We start from the raw sequence: 23,139 nt of genomic DNA, 5'->3' as shown, positions 1-23,139 counted from the left end.
AGCCTGAGCTGAGTGACCACGCGCAGAGCACGGGCAGCGTTAGCGGCCTCGTAGCAGCCGTGGGAAACGGGGCCTCCGGAGCTGGGAACGCCTCCCGGGGCACGGGGCAGCCCAAGCACCCCAGGGTGCTCCCAGCCCGTCGGCGCCACGCCGACGCTGCCTCTCCACCTCTCCGGGCTTGTCTGTAAAACAGGGCTAATAGCGCTCGGTTTTGTGTCTCCCGAGGGTTCAGAGAGGCTGCGGGCAGCAACGTCCGCGGGGCCGCGCGGGGAGTCCGGGCGATGCCGGCGAGGCGGCGGAGCAGTACGTGTCACCATCGCGTAAGCTGCACAGGTTCGAATATCTGTCTCCACGTGAGCATGCTATTTTTTTTTTTTCCTTTTTCAGTTTAGCAAATGATTTTGCTTTTTCTACTGGGGCAAGTATTGTTTTGTCCTGCTTCTAAGACTTTGCAAAACACAACGTGCACAAAATACTTCGGCGCTTCTGTTTTACTGGGGGCTTTTTTTGTGCGTGCGTGTGTCCGTTAGGCTAAAACCTGAATGATTTAGAAGAGAAGGACAGCCTCGAAGCGCAAGCGGAGGATTGCCGTGCGCAGCAGCCCAGGAGCGCGGCCCAGCCCTGAACATGACCACGGACAGTTTTGCAGAGTTCCTGAATAAGCTCAAGGAAATCCATGAGAAAGAGGTCCAAGGTAAGGAGACACGAGAGCTCCTATTAAAAAATGGCCAAGGTCCATTTCTTTTTAATGCCACCTTCATCTATTTGGTGCCAAATGACCCGACGGGAGGAGGCGAGTGTGCAGACCGGAGAGCCTTCAGGTGGAGACTGAGGTTTACTGAGAAAATCAGCAACTCTTTGGGTTATAAGGAGGAAGGGAGGAAACAGCCCCTTTTTATGCCTGATTTCCTGGTCCCTGGAGAGTGCGCCGAGCCCCGGGGGGGCTCAGTCACGGCGGGAACGCGTTAATCGCGGAGAATTTGACCCTTTCCTGCCCTGCTGCCGTGCTCTGTGATAAATCTGATTTCCCATGTGGCAGCAGCAATGCCGTTATTGCCCGAGTTCTCCAAACGCGCTGGGAAAGCCCCCGGGAAGCACGGCTGCACCTGGGGCGCATCGGTTTGCCAAAGAGCACAGCCAAAGAGCAAGATAAATTTTTGGTGCCTCTGCTGCGGCCACGCGGCTTTGGACTGTTATCTGGATACTGAATGATCAAAGGGGAAGCGGAAAGATGCAATATTCTGCAAGACAGAAGTAGCAGGACTACAAGGCTCTGCTAAAGCAACCCTTAGGATAAGGATGGATAGTCCAGTCCTCTAGGGAGTTGCCAAGTCATACATTACTAAAATAAGAAACATTACGTTAAGCAAACACATGCCAAATCCAATTGTTTTCCTATTAGAATAATTCCCAGTATTAATATTATGAACACAACAGTGCTTTCACGGGATTCTGGCTTATGAATTCATTCTTGTCTTGTGTAATTTTAGGCCATGAGAGAGCACAGAGGAAACTGTTGAGCAATTTAAACCACACGCTTACAGCTATTTTGCATAAAATGGAGTTGACAGAATGTAATGTCTGCAGATCCATCAATGAAAGCAGTTCTTGTTGAGCTGTAAATGTTCTCCAAGATGCTTTGCAGCCCCAAGAATTATAAAATACTGTCCACCTGGGAAATGCGTGGTGTAACTAGAAATAACTAGAAGTAAAACTGAACAGATTTGGGGGGAAGGGAAGGGGAATGTAAACTCATTAAATCATGAAAATACAAAATGTCCTCACATTTTATACAACTTTTCCAGTTATGTTAAGCTGCTGTCATCTAACACAGGCAAACAGGGAATAAGGTTTGTAAATTGATGATGCTTCTTGAAAATGAAGCACCCTCCTAAAGTTAGATTGTTGCATTTTGTTTCCAAACTGCCTTGGAATTTGCAATAAATGCCCATCTCTCAGGCTCTGTTAATTATTCCAGGTCTGCAAACAAAGCTAACGGAGCTGACGACGGAGAAATGCCGGTGAGCAACGCAGGCGCCGCTCTCCGGCTGCACTGCGGTGTTAAAGGCCTGTGGGGGGTGGACGAGAGGTTGCACTGCTTAATTTTAAGACCTTCTCAGAAGCTTCTCGGAAGCTGCTGTGTCTCTAGGTGCCTGCAAAAGCCACAAGTCCCGAGAGGGGTTGCCTGATTTAGAGAGCATTGCTCGCCTTTGCTGGGGCACCGCCGCGTTTAAACCTTCGGATGACCTGCGCCACGCGGGGCCCCGGACACAGGCAGACAAAATCCCACCAACCCACGAGTGCCCTCGCCGGTGCCTGTGCAAGCTGGCCTCTTCCTCCTCCTCTTCCTCCCCTGCATTGCCCCCAGGGCTGAGCAGGACTTTCCTCACACGGGTCCTTGCCTGCTAGCGGGCACCCTGGCACTCATGCACCCAGGCACTCATTCACCCCAGCACCCTGGCACCCAGTAAAAGCACTTTAGCCATCCAGTGCGAGCGGCACAGCGGACTCGGAGGATAAATCCTTCCTGTTGCCCGTGCCCCCAGAATAAAGCCACAGGCTTTGGGGGAAATCCAATAACCCTTTTTGTTTGCTTGTTCTGTGCTGTCTCTCATATTAGTGATGCCCAGCGGATTGAAGAGCTGTTTGCAAAAAATCACCAATTAAGGGAACAACAGAAGGTCCTTAAGGAAAACGTAAAAGTGTTAGAAAACAGGTAAGATGTATTTTTGAAGACAGCACTGTTTTGTGGCAGTGAGTGCACCCTCCTGCAGGGAGAGCTTGCTTTTCGGTGTCCTCCCAGGAGCGGGCTGCAGCACCTGAAGGTCTTTTCTCATCACACACTGCTTTTAGGAGAGCCGGGGGAGCCAGCTCCTGCAGCAGAGGCACCTCAACCAATGCAAGGGTGTTTTCCAAAAAATGAGCGGTGGTGGGCTTGGAAGCAGGGAGGTAGAGGGGCAGGGGCTGGGCTGCACGGATGGCAACATCCCCCACCACCATGGCTGGACATGGGGCGGGTGCGCGCGCCGTGGCGAGGGCGGCATCGAGGTCCCCTGCCAGGTCTCGGATAACGCAGCTCCCGGCTCTTCACCCAGGCTGCGAGCGGGTCTCTGCGACAGATGCATGGTCACGCAGGAACTGGCGAAAAAGAAGCAGAATGAATATGAGAGCTCCCATTTCCAGAGTCTCCAGCACATCTTCATCCTCAGTAGGTACCGAGGTCTGCTATAAGGTTGGCTTTGGCTCACTGATACTTTTCCCGGGTTAAAGCCCCTCTGGGACAGCTGCCCCGGAGCCATCGCAGCGGCTGCGCGCCCGGGAGGTGTTCGCTGACATGCAGGGGAGGTGGGAGGGAGCCGAGCCAAGCCTGGAGGCCTTGAAAAACCAGGGCTCCCATTCGCAGCCCCCATCAGATTTGGGTCTGGGAGGTGGCGGCTACCACTGGGGCCAGATCGCAGCTTCCTCCGCTGCAGCTAATCCTGATGGGGCCCGCGGGTGGCCGGGCAGAGGCTGGCCGCCCCCGCTCCAGCGGCAGGGAAGGCATGCCCACTAGGTAGCTGCCTGCACGAACCAGCAGAGCCGGGGGGCTGCAGCCTGCCGCAGCTCCAGGAACAGGAGAGACGTGTCACGCTGAGAGCGCCGGGCTCGGCTGCAGCCGGGGCTCCCCGGCCAGGCGGTGTCAGCTGCCTGGGGAAAGATGCATTTGGCACAGCAGAAGCAGCACTCTGGAAAAGACAGGAAATTCACAGCAGCAGCGGCTCAGCGCGGGTAGATGGAAATCAAGCAACATGTATGATGGATTTTCTCCCGAGCCCTTGGCAGAATTCCCATGGCTGCTCAAGCCCGGGGTGTTTTTCTCCGTGTATCTGACTGGCCCAGGGAGGGCAGTGGGGGTGAAGGAGAAAAGGGGTAAGGAGGGATGGAGAGGTGCGAGCAGCCCTTGGTTTATCCCCCCCATCATGCTGTCACTCCTGCTTTCCAAAGCATTATTTTCTAGCTGTAATGCAGCGCCGGTTGATCGGAGGAGGAAAGGCAGCGCTCGCGGGCGCGATGCTGGCTACGTCGCTCCCGCTGCACCACGGCCTGCAGCGGTCGCCCCGTCTCAGTCGCCCTCTCCCCAGGAACCAAGTGGGCTCTAATGGACCTCCAGTCCTGGCCGAGCTTGAGTCACAAAGTTGCTTCCTTTTATCCTTAGCACCCAATGTGTTTTCAGAGAAGGAAGGAAAGTCAATCCCCCTCCGGAATCTGGTGTGGTCCCCCCTCTTCCCCAATGCAGGTACCACAGCAAACTGCAAGGAGCTCCAGCGTCCCTCCCAGCAGCACCTTAACCCACCGCACCCTTCGCCTCTCTTTGCAGCTAATGAAATGAACCGCCTGAAGGAAGAAAACAAAACTCTCAAGGAAGATGTGAAGAGGCTCCGAAGCTTGGAGTAAGCACTCTTCTGGGTTTAATTCATTACGTGCGGTGTTGGTCTGGCCAGAGGCTTCCCTGCAGCTGAGCAGGGCTACGGCCAGAGCACCATGTCCTCAGAGGTATTTTAGTGCCTAATTCCCATAGGTTCCAGTAGAAGATAGACACCAGAATACCTGTAATGATCTAAATCTCTTTTGACCTTTGCTCACTCCCCTAGTCACCTGCATCCAAGGATTTAATCTTCAGGTTCCTTGGAGCAAGGCATGGCTGAAGCAGGACATAATGGGATGAGAAGGGGAGGGGTGTACAGGAAAGCTGTGGGCATTTTCTGGTCCTGCATTTCCCATTAGTCCAGTTCTTCTACTGAGCAATGATTGCACCACGAGGGAAAGGGATAAAGTAACTTTCTCCTGGCTAGCAGTGCATCTCGACTCCCATGTCTCCTGGGGAGCGGAGGGTGTTCAACACACACCCATGGTGGACTATCATGGGAAGTAAAATCGGGGGCTGTTTGCCTGGCCACAGTCTTCACTGTAGGATTTCACAGCTTTTCCATGTCAACAGCTCCCCTCCTGCAGCAGCCAGACTGTGTGAATCAGAAGAGACCCCCCAGCAGGGCCTAACACCTCTTTACAAAGTCACGGGGGCTCTGCACGTGTGTGCAACTCCAGCGGAAAGGCAGACTCCCAAGCCAGTAGAGCAGGTTTGCAGGAAACAGATTGCATTTTGTGTGGGAATAAGAGCTACAAGCAAGGAAAGGACTGAGCCAGGGTTAAGAGGGAGAAGTGATTTGCTCCAACAGGTTAATATCTTAACAGAGCGCTGTGGTGAAAGCCAAGTAACCTGTCAGGCTAGCCAATATATACAAATCAGCTCATTCCTCAAGGGTTTAAAGTCCAGAGGAATTAGCACCAAGGGATTAGTTTAGAAATGTCTTTCTTTGCAGCTCAGAAAGTTCCATCCATTTAAAGAGAAACTCTCACTTTTATGTCCCGATGCTTTCCGAGGCCTGAGGAGTTTTCTAGCCCTAGATCTGGTGGGGTTCACTGAGCCCTGAGCATTCCTGCTCTGCTCTTCCCTGCGCTGCTCAACAGGGATATTTTCAGCCAAACACTGAGGTCTCAGCATCAGGGTCCAGCTAGGGCTGGACGTAGGTGCGGGGCTTTGAGTCTTACAGCAATTCCCTCATAGTGACTAAGAGTATCAGTCCCACCAGCTGGAAACGGTAAAGGGTGACAGTCCCCAAATCCACATGCTGAATCCACCCCACTCCATCAGGCTGAAATCCCAGCCGGAGACAGACAGTTTCTCACAGAGCTTTTGCAATAGCCAGAGTTGGGTTTTGGCTTACCCAACATCGTGGCTTCCTGCAACGTTACCCACAGCAAAGTGGGGAAATCAGACCTTGAGCTATTGAAATGTTCCAGACTGCAGCTGAACCAGTGATAAGCTGAAATGGAAGAAGGTGGGTCTGGGGATCCAGTATGTCCGTATCCATATATACATAGGGCTCTATAACTCAGAACTCACAGTTCAGTGGCTCTCAAACTGGTGATCTCCTTCTCCTGCCTCTTCTCATTCATGTCCCTCTCTTTTCAACAGGGACAAGATAAAGTACCCAGGACTCATCACCAGAGAAAGCAGTTCCACCCCCAATTCCCCCTTGGCTTTACTGTCCCCAGTAAGCAGGAGCCCCAGCACCGACAAAGCAGCTCAGAGAGGGGCAGAAGAGGCACACCACGACGTGCCAGGCTTCAAGCTGGGAGAAGGTGAGAGCAGCTGGCCCCAGCCACATCTGAAGGGACTGGGGAAGGGAAGAATGACTGAGGCATAGTGCAAAGCCGCTCTGGGAAAGGGGCTGGGGAGCAGAGACCAAGTTTTTTGAAGCCCAGATAGACACTGCTGTAGCCAGAATAGCTGCCATGAGGGAAACTGCATGTCAAGGGATAAACACTCTGCTCTGCTTTAGAGCAAAGTCCCTGGAGATGTCTGGGTGCCATTACTGTAAGCAAAATGCTATGCAAGTGTGGACCCACTACCCTTTTGGTGCAGAGACTATGTGTTTGCCTTGCTGTCAACCACGTATGCAACAGAGGGTACACTAATTCTGGTGCTGGCTTGAGCCAGACAGAAATTTTGGCCCAACTTTGGCAAGAAATCTTCAATAGAAAGTGCTTGGTGCCCACCAGCTCCTCCCAGCTGTGGTGTGCTAGCTTTCCGCGCTATAGTCATTAGTAGGTTGTGAGACTCTAGCACGTGGGAGAGGAATGCAGGCCAGCCTGGAGTCACCCTGTGGGGCCATCACAGTCACTGGTTGTGTCTTTGTTTGCAGAAAAGTCTACAGGACAGAGAAATTCTCCAAGCAGTAGGACTTCCCCAAGCACTGTCCTCCAAGAAACCAGCCTTGCAGAAATGGTGAGAGTTGCCAGAGCTTGCCTAATGTTTTCAGGTCTTTTCTTCTCAGACCAGGGTAGAATAGGATAGTGAATGACCAAGAAGCACCTAGAGGGTGAAAGAAGTGGGCAGTATGCCCTTGCCAGAGCTGAGGAGAGAACCTACCAATTGCCAGATACAACCTTTCTGCAGAAATTGCCACTAGCTACAAGAAAAGCACTCGGAGTTTGGTACAGGCTTCCTGTCTCCTGCTGTGAGAGTCCACATCTTCGGGTTGTTTCCATATTTATACTTCATGACAGATCCACAACATGTCTAGTATCCTTGAGTCCTCTGCCCGTCACACTGGTTCCCCACTTGGATTTTTTGTTAGGGAAACCTCTCAGGAGTGACAAACCCTGGGAGATCATGCAGGCCCACATTTTGGTGTAGCTTATCCTGTGTTACAGACTCAGTTCTCCATCATATGGGGGGACAAGAGGCTGGGGCACTGTGAAAAATGGAAAAACATGGAAAACACACAAACTGTGGGTGCTTTTGAGTGCAGAGCACAAATACACCACAGCAGCCCTGCTCATAAGCATCTCAGATGTCTCTCCATCTGCAGCATAGTGAATATTGGGATGCTCATGCAGCCATAGCAGAGTTGTGTGTATTTTCAGAGAAACTGGCACTCAGTGGATGCCGTTTTGTGCATTGATGTGAGCCTGCCTTGCCTTTGAAACGGAGAGTGTGAGGGACGTGGAGTGATTTAGAGATATTGGGCATGGGGTTCTGAGACTTCAAGACCTGGAGCCCTGTTCCTTGTTGTGGGAACTCAAGCCCACGTACACACCCACACAGCTGCTTCCATTTTGGCACAGGATTCACTTACCTGAATCCACAGAAAACTTGAAAGAGCAGGTGAAAAGAGGTTTTGGTAAGGCTGCAGGCAGACTGTGAGGATAATTAATGGGGATCACAGTAAAGGCTGGTGACATCTCCTAGTAGGCAGGGAAAAGACAAGTCAGAACTTGTTCTGAGCCTTGTTTGACAATAGATAAAGATCATGATGTCCTGGCCTCACAGTTGGAGCCTCCACTGGAAACACAGCCATTAAATAAAGGTATGGTAGGACCTCAAATGAATAAAGTTTAGTGGCCTAAATAGGGGTATGGAAATTTGCAGGGTCTTATCTTGCATAGGCCACTGAATCATGGCTTGACCTGTGAGGAGGCACATGACCTCCTGGGCTATATACTGGTGTGGCCAGAAATAATGTACATCCCCCTGGAAAACATGAAGGGGAACTTTCCTGGGAAAACCAATAAAAATATTGTTTAGCTGTTGGTTGGAATTGAATCAAATTACTTCTTATCACTTCTGGGGAAGAAATTGATAAAAAAGATGCTGTAAAGTCTTTCATACAGAGCACTTAGGAATTGTCTTTCTTGTTTGCACTGGTGAAGAGCCCTGTCTCTGCTCAGTGAGGCTCTCTAGGCATTGCTCTGAGAGCCTACTTGGTCCAAGGAGCACAGCAGAGAGGCTCACACGGACTCTTTCCCCCTGCCGTAGACATCCCAGAGGATTGCCAACCAGCTGCATGGAACCATTGCCTTGGTGAGACCTGGCTCGAGACCGTGCCTCCTGGAAAAAAGTCCTCCAGGGGCTGCACCATCCCCATCGGCAAGAAAGACTCCTCTCCCGTCGTCGGAGCGTGAGCACAGCCCCAGCCTTGAGGCGTGAGTTACCCTGTTGCAGTTCTCGGTGTGCTCACATAGGTCTGATCTGCAGCCCACTGCAGGCAGCAAAAAGGCTGCCACTGTCCTCTTCCTCATTTCACGTGGGGGGGTTTCTTCCCCCATCACTAGCTAGATCTTCCCGTCACCATGTCAGCCTGTGGCCACTCTCACTCATCCCTGTGGATAGCGAAGGCTAGGCTGAAATACTGGATCCAGCAAGCTGGGCTGGAAATCTCACTGAACAGACTGTGATGAGATGGCTAGTTTTTGCTGTAACTACCCACCTTCTTCTCCAAACTTCTTGTACTGCCCACAGCCTCGGGGATGGGGGGATGGTTCTCCCAATTTACACCAGCAAAAAATGCCTGGAATCCAGCCCTACGAGAACAGTCTCTAGTTATTTCAGTTTCATCAGGCAGAACCAGAAAGTGAACCAGATGCCCCAATCTCCAGCCTGCAGAAGAACAAGATGACTTAAGCGGGAGGCAGCAATCCCTGCTGCTCCTTATCTATTCTAATGGGCTCTTCTGCAGTGCTCAGCACTTTCCAGGGCTTATCCTTCCCATTGATTTCAGAAGCAAAACGCTAAGCAAAGCCAGTAAGTTCACCTGTAGAGACAGCAAGTTTCCCAGAGTGGGAGTAGCTCTGCCGTGCATTCCCAGTGCTCATGCGCATGGAAGTTGCCAAATAAGAAGCAATAGCAGGGACTTGGTTTGCATGAGCAGGATTGCTCACCATGCTGGCCTTCCTAAAAGGGCTGTAAAAGGGGATTATTCATCAGTGGTGTGACACTGTCCTGGAGGTCTTCAGGGCCACCAAACCACTAAGAAAGACCAAGAACAGGTGTGGGTGGAATTCAGGGTGTTTCTGGCTGTACAGTATAGTTTGGCAAGTAAATTTTCAGTAGCAATGCTGATCCGAGCTGTCACTATATCCCCCCCACTGACTCTACCCCCTTCCTTGTACTAGCGTGGCCCAGGGACAGGAACACGCTGTTGGAGGCCGGGGATGGTAATGGCTTACGGCAGTGCAAGCGGCACCGCTGCTGGGTATCTAACCTCCGCACCCGTCACAGGGATGGGAACCTCCTCGCCAGCTGCAGGGGCTTCCCAGCCCAAAACCCGAAAGCAAGTGTAGCACAAGGGGCCAGAAGCCGCAACAGTCAGTGGGGCAGAGAAAGAGCGGGGGAGACCAAGGGCATCACCTGCAGGAGCTGGGAAATTATGTGAAAACTCTCTAATAAATGTGATGGGATTTTTTTTGTTTCTTTTAGTTATGCAACAGCAAGCAAACCGGACTCCCCCAAGGTTGCTCCATCCTACGAAAACTTAAAATTGACTGCCAGGACAGAGCAGCTCTGCCTCCTCAACAAGCATTTTTCCCTGCACCAGCTGGGGCTGGCGAGTCACTATGCTTCTGCCGACAGGGACGGCAGCTTCTCCAGCCAATTCCTCAGGGCCAAAGATGCTGAAGGCAGCATGAGGTTGCGCGACGACTGGGAAGATCGTGCAGCCATTTTTAAACTCCCCGCCGCTGTGGTTTACATGCGGGATCAGCATCTGGAGGGGAAACTCCACTTCCTCAAGCACCGGGAGCGGCTGCAGCACTTCCTCGCTCACCAGCGCCAGCAAGACCTCCGCGCCAGGGTGGACAGCGACCCAAAACCCGCTCCCGAGGAGCGGCCCCTGTCCCCATGGCTAAACGTCACACCAGGATGCAAAGAGGAGAGGTCCTTCCTGGAGGACAGCATGGACGGGAAGGATGAGAAAGAGCTTTGGTTGAGCAGGGACGGCTCCAAGCGCAGAGAGAAGGCCGAGGCAGCGAGGGACTATGGCACAGACATGCCACTGGACCTATCGGACTCCGGCCGTGGCAGGGAGACCAGCTGGCCCAGCTCTCCAGAGCCACGGGAGGCTGGCCATGGACGGCTGAGCCCTGGGGAGAGCCCCGCTGCTCTGGCAGCCCGGGGCTCCTGCGGACGGCACCGAGCAGAGTGGGATGACTTGTGCCTCACCTACCGCCACCTCCAAGTTGCCCGAGCCCAGCCCAGGGGCCAGCCCAGCGGTGTCAAGGAGGAGGAGGAAGAGGAGGAGGAAGCAGCTGCGGTGAGTACAGCCTGCATTGGCATCAGCTGTGTCCCCTTCCCCTCTCCAGGGAGTCCGGTGTCGGGTGCTGGGTGCCCAGCACACTTACAATGACTTTAATGTCCTGTTTTGAAAAGGCTCACGAGTGAACGGCTTTGCCTCATGTGAAGCCAACACAGATATATTTGCACATGATAAAGTCACGGCCACCTGGTCATGGTCTTTGTTCTTCACCTCATCAGAAAATAGCCTGGAAACTCACTTCCCCACTCATGTCCACAAGATTTTTCTTCCAGGCTAGAGTACTGGTGTGCAGACAGAATCTGCACCCTGTCCCTGCAGAGCTCTGCTGCAACATGCCACAGCTACACAGAAATGCCCCTGCAATGCTTGTCCCTGCAGTTGTCACAGTCAGCGCATAGGGGCTGGGGACTGGCCTTTTCTCCTGCCTGGCAGAAGGCAGCGTTCCTAGTAACTAAGGTAATAGCAAGCATTTACAGGGCTGCTACACTCTGTATCTTACAGCTCTCTTTCTCACGGGCTCATCCTACAAGCAAGTCAACGTCGAGTGACCCTGATGTCCTTCTGGAGACCAAGATGAGACTGTCTCTCAAGGCACAGAAGGGAGAACCAGGTAAAAAGCCCCAGACAAATGTGACATTTGAGAAGGCAAGAGCAAAAGATGCATTTTGTTTCATGTGAAGGCAACTTACAGCTGGAAACTCTCTGTGCTGTACTTTGCAAACACCTGCAATTCCTACTGACCAAAGGAATTACTGAATAGCAAGGAACCCCCTTCCAGATCTTTTGGGCCATCATGGGAGCTTTGGGTTTCACATTTCTATCCTTGAGTACTCAATTTTTAAACCTAGGGATGCCCAGAAATCGGGCTCAGTCTCTAGGGAAGAAGCAGCTCTGGCTGTTCTGGAGAAGAGTCCAGTATCTCTGCCCCACATGACCAGAAGGCACCCATCCAGTCTCACCTTGCATGCCCTGCAGAGCGGCCTGCACCCTATGCTCACCTGCTGGGTGGGCACAGAGGCTCAAGGAGCTAAAGAGGCTGATTTAGCACTGATGTATTGGCAAGGCTTACTCCATGGTAAGCCACGAACACAAGACAGGATCACCCACAGGGACAGGTCGCTCTCAGAAAAGGAGAAGCTCAGAACTGTTCCTACTGGGGACAGGGAAAAGGCAAGAGGTTTGCAGGATTAGCACAGAGAAAAACCATCCCCGTCTGTGCTCCCTTTCTCCAAAGCATGCCTGTGCTGGCACAGAGATAAGGTTGAGCATGGAGCAAGGGATGCTGTTACCTCCAAGAGGTAGGACAGTGCACACACTTCCATTTTCCCTTCTCCATCCCTTGTTAAAGCCCTTTTCTATCTCAAAGCAAACAGCTGGGGACACTCAGGGCTTCCTCCCTGGCTGGACCACCATGAGACATGGAAGTCAGGTGTCCCCCAGTGGGTGGGAGGCTGTAGCCATGAGGAGTGCAGAGAGAAGCACGTCTCCTGAGAGCTTCTCAGTACCAGCCTTACTGGCTTGGCCAGAAAGTTGAGCTCGCCCGGATTAGTTGGTCTGGGTGTGTCGGAGTGGTTTGGGAACACTCTCCAGAGCAGGATTTTGCACGGTGCAAAAAAAAGGGGAGTCCTCTGTGATTTACATGTTAAGGAGATATCATCATGGCAGAAGAATTTCAACCGATTACATTCTGGGTGTGGGAAAATACAGGACTTTCTTTAGTTCTCACTTGAAGGTTGACACAAAGCTCAGGAAACAATACACAAATACTTTCTCACTTTCTAGTGAACCTTAACCCCCGGAAGGATAAAGTGAGGACAGGAGCAGGCTACAATGGCTCTGGGAGTGTCTGAAACATGGACGATCTGCTCTCTCACCTAGGCGAGAGCTTTTCTGGGGGGAGGCTATACTGCCGACAATCCCACCCCGGTTAGACCTGGGGTAGGTTTACTGCGAGGTTGTGGGACCCCGCAGCCCTTGGTGTGGTGGGCACAAGGCAGCAATCCTGTAGGAGAGCACAGCCCCAGCCCCTTCTGCCCTCCTGCCACCCTTCTGCACCGCTGCGCTTTCAGTGCCGTGGCCGACATGGGTGTGCCATCGCAGGTGCGCACCGGGGGTACAGACAGGGCGATGGTGCCCGCAGCCGGCAGGGCTCGGTCCCCAGCCTGTGCCAGACGTTCTCTGTGCAAAGGTTAGGTGTGTGTCTGGTGCACGCAGGTACGTGTCTGCCGTTGTGTAGCCTCAGGGCCTGTGTGCAACAAAATCCTTTTGTCGGGCAGGGAAACAACTCGCCTGCCTTTCCTTCCTCTCCTCCTTAGCAAGTTCCCTACTAAGAGCCACTAAGCGGGACCAGGAGGAAACTTTGGGAACTTCCATTTTGGCCTCTTTCCCCAGCTGTGCTTCTCACTGTCTGTGCCTCGAGTGGGAAGGCAGAGTTGGGGATTTTAAATACCTTCAGATTTCATGACCTGCACATGGCCATTGACTTTGGGGCAGCGTTTGTGACCTTGTTGTAGCAAAGTCCTAAGGATGCAGTTTTATTGGAATTTGGTTCCCGAGATCTTTCTTGGCCCTCCTATAAACATTCATTTCAATTCGTACAGCTCGGAGTGGTTCTGCTTCGCAGTACAGTTTATGGCTGAATTTGTTTTCTGCTTCGCTTGTGCACAGCCCTGGGCAGGCTCTCCAGGGCACCCCGGTCCTGCTGGCCGTGCTGGCTGCCGCCCCAGGCAGCCTGGGCATGTTGGGGAACGTGGCCTTGTCTCTGGACTGTCCCGGCACATCTTTGTATTTTGAAAAGTCATGAATGCAGATGCCTGGTAATGAAGGCTCTCCGCTGTCAGAGCCTGGGCCTGGAGCTCTGTTTCACGCTCGTGAGTTTGTCAGGCCCCATACCAGCCAAAAAAAATCCTCCTTTTGTATTTCCTTAGATGACGATGATGCTGAGTCTGGGAAGCAGGACTCTGACGAGCCTGACACGACGGACAGTGAGGTTTGTTTGCTTTCCTCAGTCCATTAACTTACACTGCCTCAGGTCTGGCAATGCTTTTGGTCTGGGGATTCCTGTTTTGGGAGGCAATGAGAGACGTAAGACAAGTGTCCACCTGCCCAGACTCACTGGTGACAGAGGTGACAGCTCTGCCTACGTGAGATGCCAAACCCCTTTTCCACATTGCCACCCAGCTTGTTAAGAAGGGATGGAGACACCACTCTTTCCACATAGAGTCATGAGAGTTTCTGAATGCCAACGTTTGTCGCAGGGGTATGGCAATCCAGCCCAGCCATCGGCTCCCTGGAAAGCAGACTAATTTATAGACTGACTGGTCTTCCCTTTGGTGTAGGTCGCTGCCCCATATGAACACAACATCCCACAAGAAGCCCAAGCTGAAGGAAAATATTTTTGTGCAAAAGACAGAGCTCATGTGCTGCTAAAGAAGAGAAAAAGAGCACAGGATCCCTGGACAAAAGGTAGGAAGGAGGAGTTCCTTATGGGATCAGCTCAGGGCTACAACTTCCGCCGCTTCCTGAGGGGCTCCTTTCAAGAGAAACACCCAAGGGCACCCAGCGCCTCCCCTTCCCACGGAGAGGCAGGTGGTCTTCCGCCGAATGAATTGCATGCTGCAAACAAATGTTTGCCCAAGGTGATACAGTGGAGTCTTTTGGCTCCCCGCGATAAGACCTGCTGCGCCATGTTTTGGCAACGGGTGTATCTCCAACCAGGGGAGCCCCCTGCTAATGGTTAGCCAGGTGAGCCTGGGCGACAGTGGCCCAGAGCGCGCTCCTGAACACCTAAGCTAACAGGTATAAGGCCCTCGTGTTTGTTCAGCCAGTCTGGAGAGGTGCTGATTGGAGAAGGCCAAATTCCCAGCAGTGAGTTATTGACATTCGGAGAAAAGTTTCTCGCAAACTCTGTTGATTTTCCAGAGCGGCCGTAGAGGTTTTCCCTGGCTGACAATGGAATGTGTTGTACCCCTGTTTCCTACAGGTGAATAAGCAGAAAACTGTTCCCGATAAGGGCCAGGATAAAACAGTGTGCCTGTCAAGCCTTAAATACTGCCCTGTCAGAAATATCCTGCTAGTAACAGTCAGTAAAGAAAGGGCAGTGTTGACCGATTGAAAATATATAGAGGGCTGCTGCTTAAGCATAAAAGGGAGCTTGTTTAACAAGGAAGCACTGCCCCTTGCTCTCCTCCTGGCCTTCTGAGATGCCTGCTAGCACCGTGAACATGATCGCAAGCAGGTAAGAAGAGGGACTGCTCTATAAAAGAAGCCTCTCTCGGAGCAATAAGGAGAAAGCTGTCCTGTCCTCCCCAGGGCAGATATGCAGCAGCACTGGGGCGGACTGTAGCGAGCCCAGCTTGTAGCCCAGCTCACATGAGCGCAGGCTCCAGGACTGGATGGAGATGTCCAGAGCTAGGGCTGGATGCGGTTGTGGCAGTGATGGGGCGATGGAGAAGCACAACCCCTCTCACGCTCTGCAGTGTGTACCGTGCACCACACTGCGCACTGCTCTGAAAGGGGGAGAAATCCAAAAAAAATGCATCCCACTGATTTGGGAACAGGATGTACCTCATAGGTACACTTCTGTGCCCAAATGGGTTTCTCTGTCTGCTTCTCCTTCACACGTTGTTTCTGTTTTCAGGGTCACAACAGCCTCCCCCAAATACCTTTCCCTCTCAAATGTGAAAGGGTTTCTCTTCATCTTTCATTTGCTGAGCTCGCTGTCTCCTGTGCAGTCAGTATTTTCAGACTAAGCCATGTTGACCCTGTGCACCTAAGTCCATTACTCTGTGGTTAACTTCTGTGGTCATCTTCCCGTTAACAGCATCAAAGAAGTCACTGAGAGGAAGAAAGAAGGTCAAAGCCGAAGAGTGCTCAGCTGGGGCACCGGAGATCACCAAGAACCTGGAGAACTGTTCCACTTCCCAGCACAATACCCCCGAGGAGAGCTAGCGGCAGGGCAGGATGAGAAGCCACAGGGGCACACTGCAGTGCGGGAGGAGAGGGCTGCGCTGGCTCAGAGACCTCCGCGCCCGACCCACGCTGGGAGCGCGACTCCTCCTGCCGCGCTGGGCCGGGCAGCGGGGAACTCGTGAGGACTCGGTAATGAGCAGAGCACCCTGGAAATCCATCCTGGGGGCTCCCGGAGGAGGCTAGGCAAGGAGACGGACGGGTGTGGGGTGACTCGGGGCAGCCGGTGGAGCAGCACAGGCACTCGGTGGCACACAGCCAGAGCGGGTCCCCATCCTGATGCTAGGAAGAGGAGACTGCCCTGCTGTGCAGCACCGGATCGGGACCGTGTTCTTCCATGGGATTTTGCGCGAGGAGACCGGCATACCCCGCATACAGTCCCCACATACAGCTTCCCAGTGGCTGCATGAAGGACAACGACCAGCTTGAACGCAGGCAGGGCCCCGCTTTGCCCACGCACAAACCAGCATCGGTTAAATCCCCACTCAGGTTTCGTATCCGCGCAGCCCCCTCGTTTGAGCAGGGGAAGGCCGGCGGTTTTCTCGTCCGGTTAAGCGCGCGAAGCAAGCGCGCGGGCCGGGCGCGGAGCGACACGTCCCCGCGGAGGGCAGGGAGGCAGCAGCGCAGGGCGAGCTCGCGCCCGGCTCCTCCCCGCACCCTGCCGCCCCGCACGGCGCGCTGCGCGGGTCGAAGCCGCGGCTCGCGGTGGAGCGGTGCCTCAGCAGATCGCGCCGGCCTTGGCAGCGCTGCCAGGGGCTTGTTTTCACGTGGATAAATTGTTCTTGAAAGATTTTTTCTGACGTGTTAAGGAGGGGGGCGCTTTCCTCGGCGTCAAGCGACGGGGTCCCGCTGCTCCCCAGCCCGGGGTGGCTGAGGAGAGCCGTGGCGGGCACCGCTGCGCCACGACGGCCGGGCCGGGCCGGGCCCGCGGGGGGGGAACGGGGCAGCGGCCCGACGCCACGGAACGGAACAGCTCGCCGCCACCCCGCACCGGGCGGCGGAGCCGCGGGAAAGCGCGGGCAGCGGGGGCGGGGCGGGGCCTGCGCGCGGGGCGGGGCCTGCGCGCGGGAGCCGCCGCGGCCGGGGGCGCGCAGCCGGCAGCGCCACCTGGCGGGGAGAGGGCGCGCGCGTGTGAGTGGGGACTGGGGGTGTCTGGGGGGAGGTGAGTGAGTGAGTGAGTGAGTGAGTGAGTGAGTGAGTGAGTGAGTGAGTGTGTGTGTGTGTGTGTGTGTGTGTGTGTGTTAGCGTTACCTCGGCCTGCCAACATGCGTTGAGGCTACAGCAGCCCCCGGCCACAACATCTCACAGGGCTTCGCAACCCGGCTGCCACCGATTGTCCTGTGTGCAGGCACCCCCGGTGGGGTCTGTCACCCTCCGTGGGGTCTGTCACCCCCTGCAGAGTCTGTCACCCTCCATGGGGATCCATCACCCCGGTGGGGTCTGTCACCCTCTGCAGGGTCTGTCACCCTCCATGGGCATCCGTCACCCCCTGCAGCGTCTGTCACCCTCCGTGGGGGTCCATCACCCTCAGTGGGGTCTGTCACCTTCCATGGGGTCTGTCACCCTCCGTGGGGTTCATCAGCCCCCACAGGGTCAGTGGGGAATTGTCCCCAGGCAAGTGGGCGGACGCGTCTGTGCCCCGGGAGCACGGGACGGCCACCCCTCACCTGGGCTGGCCCCGCGCGGGCAGGGTAAGTCCCAGGTTTCTCATTCCCATTTATCCCAGCAGCACAGAAGGGAGCCGGAGGCCCTCACAGCACCGTGAGCGGTGGCCAGTCCCCCGGCCGGCACAGCTTCTCCTGGGCACCAGCCATCCCGGGTAATACCCACGAGCAAGGCTGGGGACACACAGCGCTCCATACCCAAGATCAGGTGCAATAACGGCCAGATTTAACATTCAGGTCCAGAGTACCAGGCTCCTCAGCTTGCTCAAGTTCAAACTCCAGATTCAATGCCAGGCTAGTCCAAAGGGCAGGGGGGAACCACCCTGCTGGGCTCCCCGAGACCGTCTCGAAAGGTTTAATTCCTGGAGTAAGAGATCAGCAAGATCTTTTATTCTGTAGCCCCAGCAGTGCTCTGATCTGGACACAGCACACACGAGCTGTGCTGGCAGGAGGAAGGGCCGAGCAGCCAGGGCACCGGCAAAGGGACAGTTGCAGTGCTGATTCATCCCAGCTTAAAGTGCTCATCGGATCATAGCCCTGGAAACCGGACCTGGGCCACAACTCAGATTCCTTCCCCTTTTGGTCCTGGGCAGTCAGCATTACATCTATCACCGGCACGGACTGACTTGCAGGGGGCAGTAATACCTAATACCCAGAGCAGCAGTGAGTATGCATGGTGGACTGAGTAAGTCTGTCTTTTAATAAGATGCAATCAAGAGAAGAAAATGCAAATATAATCCTGTAGAGAGGCCCCCTCGCTGCAGGGAGACAGCCTGAGATCAGAAGAATATAAGGAGGGATAGAACTTTTATGCAACTATAAAATAATCCCCTCCCTACGATGATCGCTTGATAAGCAAAATGTGCAAAACTCCTGCCAACGATAACAAAGTCTTCAATTTCTTTTTTTCTTTTTTTTTTTCCACAAAGAGATTTTTTCCTCTCATTGCACAAGACTACCACAAAATTCACCTTCATTTACTGGGCTTTTCTTTTATCATCTTTTATGTTGTTTCTTGTCTTGTTCCAACAGGCATCATCAGCCAATGCCCTTGTATCTTTGTGCAGTATGTGTTTGAGGGGCCTGGCAGGGACACATATTTCACAGTTAGGACAATCCCATAACTATAAAAACAAAAAATAGTTTTGTAAGAGCTGAGCAAAGTGCTTCTCTGAACAAGCTGCTGAAGTGAAATATAAGTTTATGCACTGCACTTTATCCAGCCCCATAAATTCTGCTCATATCCAACCCATAGCATGCTGTTATTGCTCCCCCCATGCTCTGCATTAGCTGCAGAAACAAGGGTGAAGTCCTTTAATTCTCGTAATTATGCCTGACAATCTCTTGTTAATGTAATTCTTGACAGGTAAATGCATGTTTTGATTTGATGGTGTTACTTGCACAAACAGCCTGAGATTGCACTGTTCTGCTGTAAGGAAATAATCTGAGATATGCAAGGAGCTGCTGACTCTTTGGGGAATTAAACTTTTTTTTTTTTTGCTACATTTCTGTTCAGCACAAGGACTGTTTTACACAGCGATCTTCCCCCAAAGCCACTATAATCACCCTTAATATAGTGTGTAAGTCTATAGAGCACTAAAGCAGAATAGAAGCTGTCCCATGAACAGATCAGTCCTTCTGGAAGGCTGGCAGCTCTTGTTTATTTTGTTTAGACAAATTATAGCTTTGATGTCATCAGTAAAGAAACGTAGGTAGGATGACTGGGACGATGAACTGGTTTCCCAGAGGAATGGGTCCCTGTCAGCTCAGGGACTGGATCTGAAATTCCACAAACTGGAAGGAACAACTGTGCAAGTATTTAGGGGCCTGCTCACTTTTATTCCATCAAAAATAGCAATGGCTGGCTCCTGCATTGTTATGCAAAACAGTCCCAATAACAAACCATCCTGAGTCTTTGCTTGCTGATCCTTAAGCATTTGTATACGTTGAATCATTCTTTCAGCATGTATCATTGCTCTCAGCTTGCAAACCTTGGGAATGTATACCAAATACCCTTAGTCTTTACTGTGCATGAAACTCCCACTACACTCAGCAGTAAACTGTTTCCAGCTACTCTCTACACTTTATCAGTGAAATTTTGTAAGAAGTAAATTTGTGCAAATTCAGACATTGATATAAATCTCCATCCTGGAAAAAAAATTGCCACCACACAAAGGTTCCTCTGTTGCACTTGTAACTGAGATGTTGCTGCGCTGTAGCAGGAATCCAGGAAGTCGAACTAGCTAGAAGCAAAAGGGAACTGTGTTGGTGACGCGGGTGACTGAAAAGCAGGAACTAAAGCAGCAGAAATAGAGAAGCGCATATCAGATTCTCCTCCTTCCCTTACAGTCTTCTGCAGTGTTATTACCTCTATAGCTGTAAATACTGTGAAGATGATATGTTTATGAGATTGCTAATCTAGCCTTGTGATTTTAACCTCAGTGTTGAAATGTTAGCGTTAATTTGAAGGAATTACTGCTCGACTCAGGGAAACTTTCTATACCATCAGATGTTTAACAAAGCTCTGTTGCATTTCCCTCATGTCTCAACCCATGCCCTTTTCACCAGGCTGATCACCACCCTCTCTGTAGTGAGAGAAGAGATCTGATGAGCTAAATGAGTTTAAATGAGATCTGATCGGTAAGTAATGCCCATTTATAGTGACGGGTTTGGAAACACAGCTCCATTCATCGGTTCACTGTAGAAAAGCTCATTCCAGGCACTACTGAAGTCTTGTGTTAAGTCACATTTGGGGTATTTAAGTAGGATGGACATTTTGTGTAGGTCCTTCCCAAGGGCAGATGCACCCTGCATACGTGAAAAGGGCAGTGACACGTCTAGACAGCCTTTACATGCAGTTCTGCAGTACACAATTAGGAGGTCAGAGGGGGCTGTAGGACATTTGACAGGGAGGATTCAAGTGTGTTCATAACAAAGCATAAGGCCAAGATCTTAAACCTTTGAAAGGATTATAGATGGATTGTGAGAGACTGAGAGATAATGGATAGATTTAGCAGGTCTGGTGATTGAGGGCAGCATGCAGTAATAGTTTTCGGAAGGAAGAGGATTTGGGAGTTCCTATGATGCTGTCCATTATCTGGTGCAAAGTTTCTTGTAAGAATTTTTGAGCCAAAGTAAGTGCATGATCCTCCTGTATCCCTTGGGCATCACGGTTGGCGCTCTCCCTTGAACACTGTCATCCACCCTTCCAGAATTCCCAGCTCTAGCAGGGCTGTGCTGCACTCCCTGCTCTTACCAAATCTGCTGCTATAAAACCAGCCCAGTTACTGGTCACCAGCATGTTATTGGTCTATAGTAATGCCATGTACTGCAGCTTCTCTGCCATGTGGTTCAGGAGAGATGGTTTGAGTCATTCATTCACAAATCCTCATGTAAACATCACATACATTTTTCATGAAGTGAGCACACAGCCCTCCCTAGTGTAGAGCTATACAATTAAATCAATCAGTCCCGTATATTTTAAATACTTAATGTCACGCAGGAAAGCCTGACTCATTTTCCAAGGCACACAGTTATCAGCACAGAGGTCTGTTGGTAACGTTTTCCTCCTGGGGCTCAGCATGTTATTATGCTTTAACTGGAAATCTGCAGTGACAGAAGAGGATTACGTAACTCGGCATGGATGAATGCACATCTATTAGGAATCCAGGGGAAATGTCCATTCTGCTCCAATAGGTGACAAGAGAAACCAGGAGTCCCAACTGGAACTGACTGTAGTCATATTAAAAACGTTGCATGTCACGTAGTTAATGTGTTGGTGAGGCCAACTTGAATCAAACCCGGCCTGCAGGTTTGGGATGCAGGAGGAGAGTTGAGGGAGATGAATGTGCAAGCAGAGAGCAGAGGAAGTGCTCCAAAATGCATGTGAAATGCAGTTAGGAAAATTTGTGGGATGTCTAACACATGTAGGGAATGATATCACCCCGGCAAATTTCTGAGACATACTAAGTAGGAGCACATGGACATGCTCAGGAGAATGCATAGCCCCAAATGTGGTGGCCTTTGGGTGCCACAGATGGACCCAGTGATTGTGAAGATTAGCTCCAAAGAATGATGGCCATCCTGGGCATGCCAATTTAAGGAAAAAATTTGTTTCAAGAAGCACAGAGAGCTTCCAGAAACTGTGCTTTTCATCTCTGAGACACAGGTTTGGTGTGAATGGAAAAGCTGGGAGAGACTGTCACCTGTGCTAACAGCCTCAGCCGGGACTGCTCTGCAGGTTCCAATAACAGCAATGCTGATGCCTGAGATTTATGGATGAAAGGAGCGCTGCTGTACCCGCAGGAAACCAGAGGATATTTCCACAACTGCTGAGAGAAATATTTCAGGTTTTTTAACAAGCTACAGTGTGTTTGGGCTTTGGGACAAAAGCAGCATTTTTCTCTCCATTTCCCTTTTCCTGAGACAGATGGCAAAAGAAGAGAGGAGTTGGTAAAAAAAGACACCAGAGTGTGATATATATAACAATGATAATGCTAGACTAGAAAAGGCCTGTTGGATCACCAGGTCCACACTACACTTCTACTGGAAAAACTTGTACAGAAATTTCTCACACTTCATCTTAGTACTAGCAGTTCCTCCAACTGGAACACTGTTCCTCTGATTCCCAGCCTAAATATATTCATGACCTGTTTATCTTTGCTTGGTTTTGGGCCATGATTTTGCAAAATTATAACACCCAGCCCACATAGGTAGTTTAAATGCTGTCTCATATCAGATGCTTAGACCAAATCCTGCAGTTCTTGAATGAAGAAAACTCGCAGTGACTTTGGTATTCCCCTCATCATGTTGGAATAAAGGCTTGTAGGTTTGGCCCCATCCATAGCAGCTCCTTATTCCAGCAATGCTTTGACTGCTCAAACCTATATCCAGGCAGTCCAATGTTTCCTATAAGGTAGAGCTTTTAGTCCAGGACCCAAATGAGAGAGTTAGGGATTAGATATTCAAAACAATGCTTTACATTTGTGCCATAATGCTGCTGCAAGTGCAAAACGGCCTGCCTTAATATTTATCTTGGAGGGTTTGCAGCAGTTAAGATTCAGGCATGCCTCAGCCCAGAACTTGAAGCTACTGTGCAGCAACACTGTGACAAGTCAAGCCCTTTGCCAAAATAGCCTCACTGTGCTGTGAATTACTATCATATTCAGTCAAAACAGAGCTCCGTCTCCCTCTCTCCCAACAATATGGTGATTCCCTTAGGGCAGGAGAAGGTCAGGGAGAAAAGGTCGCTCTGGTTGTACCCCGTTGCTGTAATTTGTGGAAAGGCTGCTGACGTTATACCCATCTGTTTTAGCAGCAGATTCCTTGAAACAGAGCAATATGCCTGCTGTATTCATTCGCTGTGAACCAGTTTGCTTGTCAGATGCAGATGAAAGCTCCCCAGCATTAAAGCGTTAACTGCAGCAACGTTCAAACCTCTGAATTCAGCTTTGAAGTTAGCAACCCACTAAGATAGCTATGGAGGCTGGCTTCTTTCTGTTTCATCCTGTGCTGACTCAGTGGGACAATTTACATCCTACAGCTGTTTTTGCAAGGAAAGAATGAAAATTATTTTTTAATTCAAATCTTGGGTTCTGGAGAACTCTTTGGAGAAAACCTTGCTAAGTTTCCATGCCCATTTATCCCATGGCTTCTTTGATGAGCTTGCCAGCAAGAAGGATTTTAATTCTTTTTTATCCCAAATTATTTTTTTTCTGCAGGTATGATATGAGATGATTCTGCCAAATAATTTAGGCTCAAAATCTGACCTATACTGAATATCACAATATACTGAGGATGTTCCTGGGATTTTAAGGGGAGAGTTTATACTGCACTGTATTATTTTAATAGCTTAATAGATAATGAAATCC

The 23,139-nt window shown here is 51.4% G+C and overlaps 1 protein-coding gene across 1 annotated transcript; it reads left to right on the top strand.

Annotated features, from left to right (window-relative positions):
- Window positions 1-627: 627 nt before the first annotated feature.
- Window positions 628-16,339, top strand: RBBP8NL (RBBP8 N-terminal like). The gene is made up of 13 exons (XM_013950265.2): window positions 628-694; window positions 1,979-2,021; window positions 2,621-2,716; window positions 3,096-3,208; window positions 4,358-4,430; window positions 6,017-6,183; window positions 6,747-6,829; window positions 8,363-8,529; window positions 9,803-10,634; window positions 11,139-11,247; window positions 13,565-13,626; window positions 13,976-14,102; window positions 15,460-16,339. Exons 1-13 carry the CDS (start codon window positions 628-630, stop codon window positions 15,585-15,587), a joined length of 2,067 nt encoding a protein of 688 aa, XP_013805719.2. The 3' UTR covers window positions 15,588-16,339.
- The last annotated feature ends 6,800 nt before the right edge of the window (window positions 16,340-23,139 follow it).

The sequence above is a fragment of the Apteryx mantelli genome, chromosome 18 (assembly GCF_036417845.1).
Source record: "Apteryx mantelli isolate bAptMan1 chromosome 18, bAptMan1.hap1, whole genome shotgun sequence".
NCBI classification, from domain to species: Eukaryota; Metazoa; Chordata; class Aves; order Apterygiformes; family Apterygidae; genus Apteryx; species Apteryx mantelli.
The sequence above is the reverse complement of the archived record's forward strand: the minus strand, read 5'-3'. Positions and strand labels throughout refer to the sequence as shown.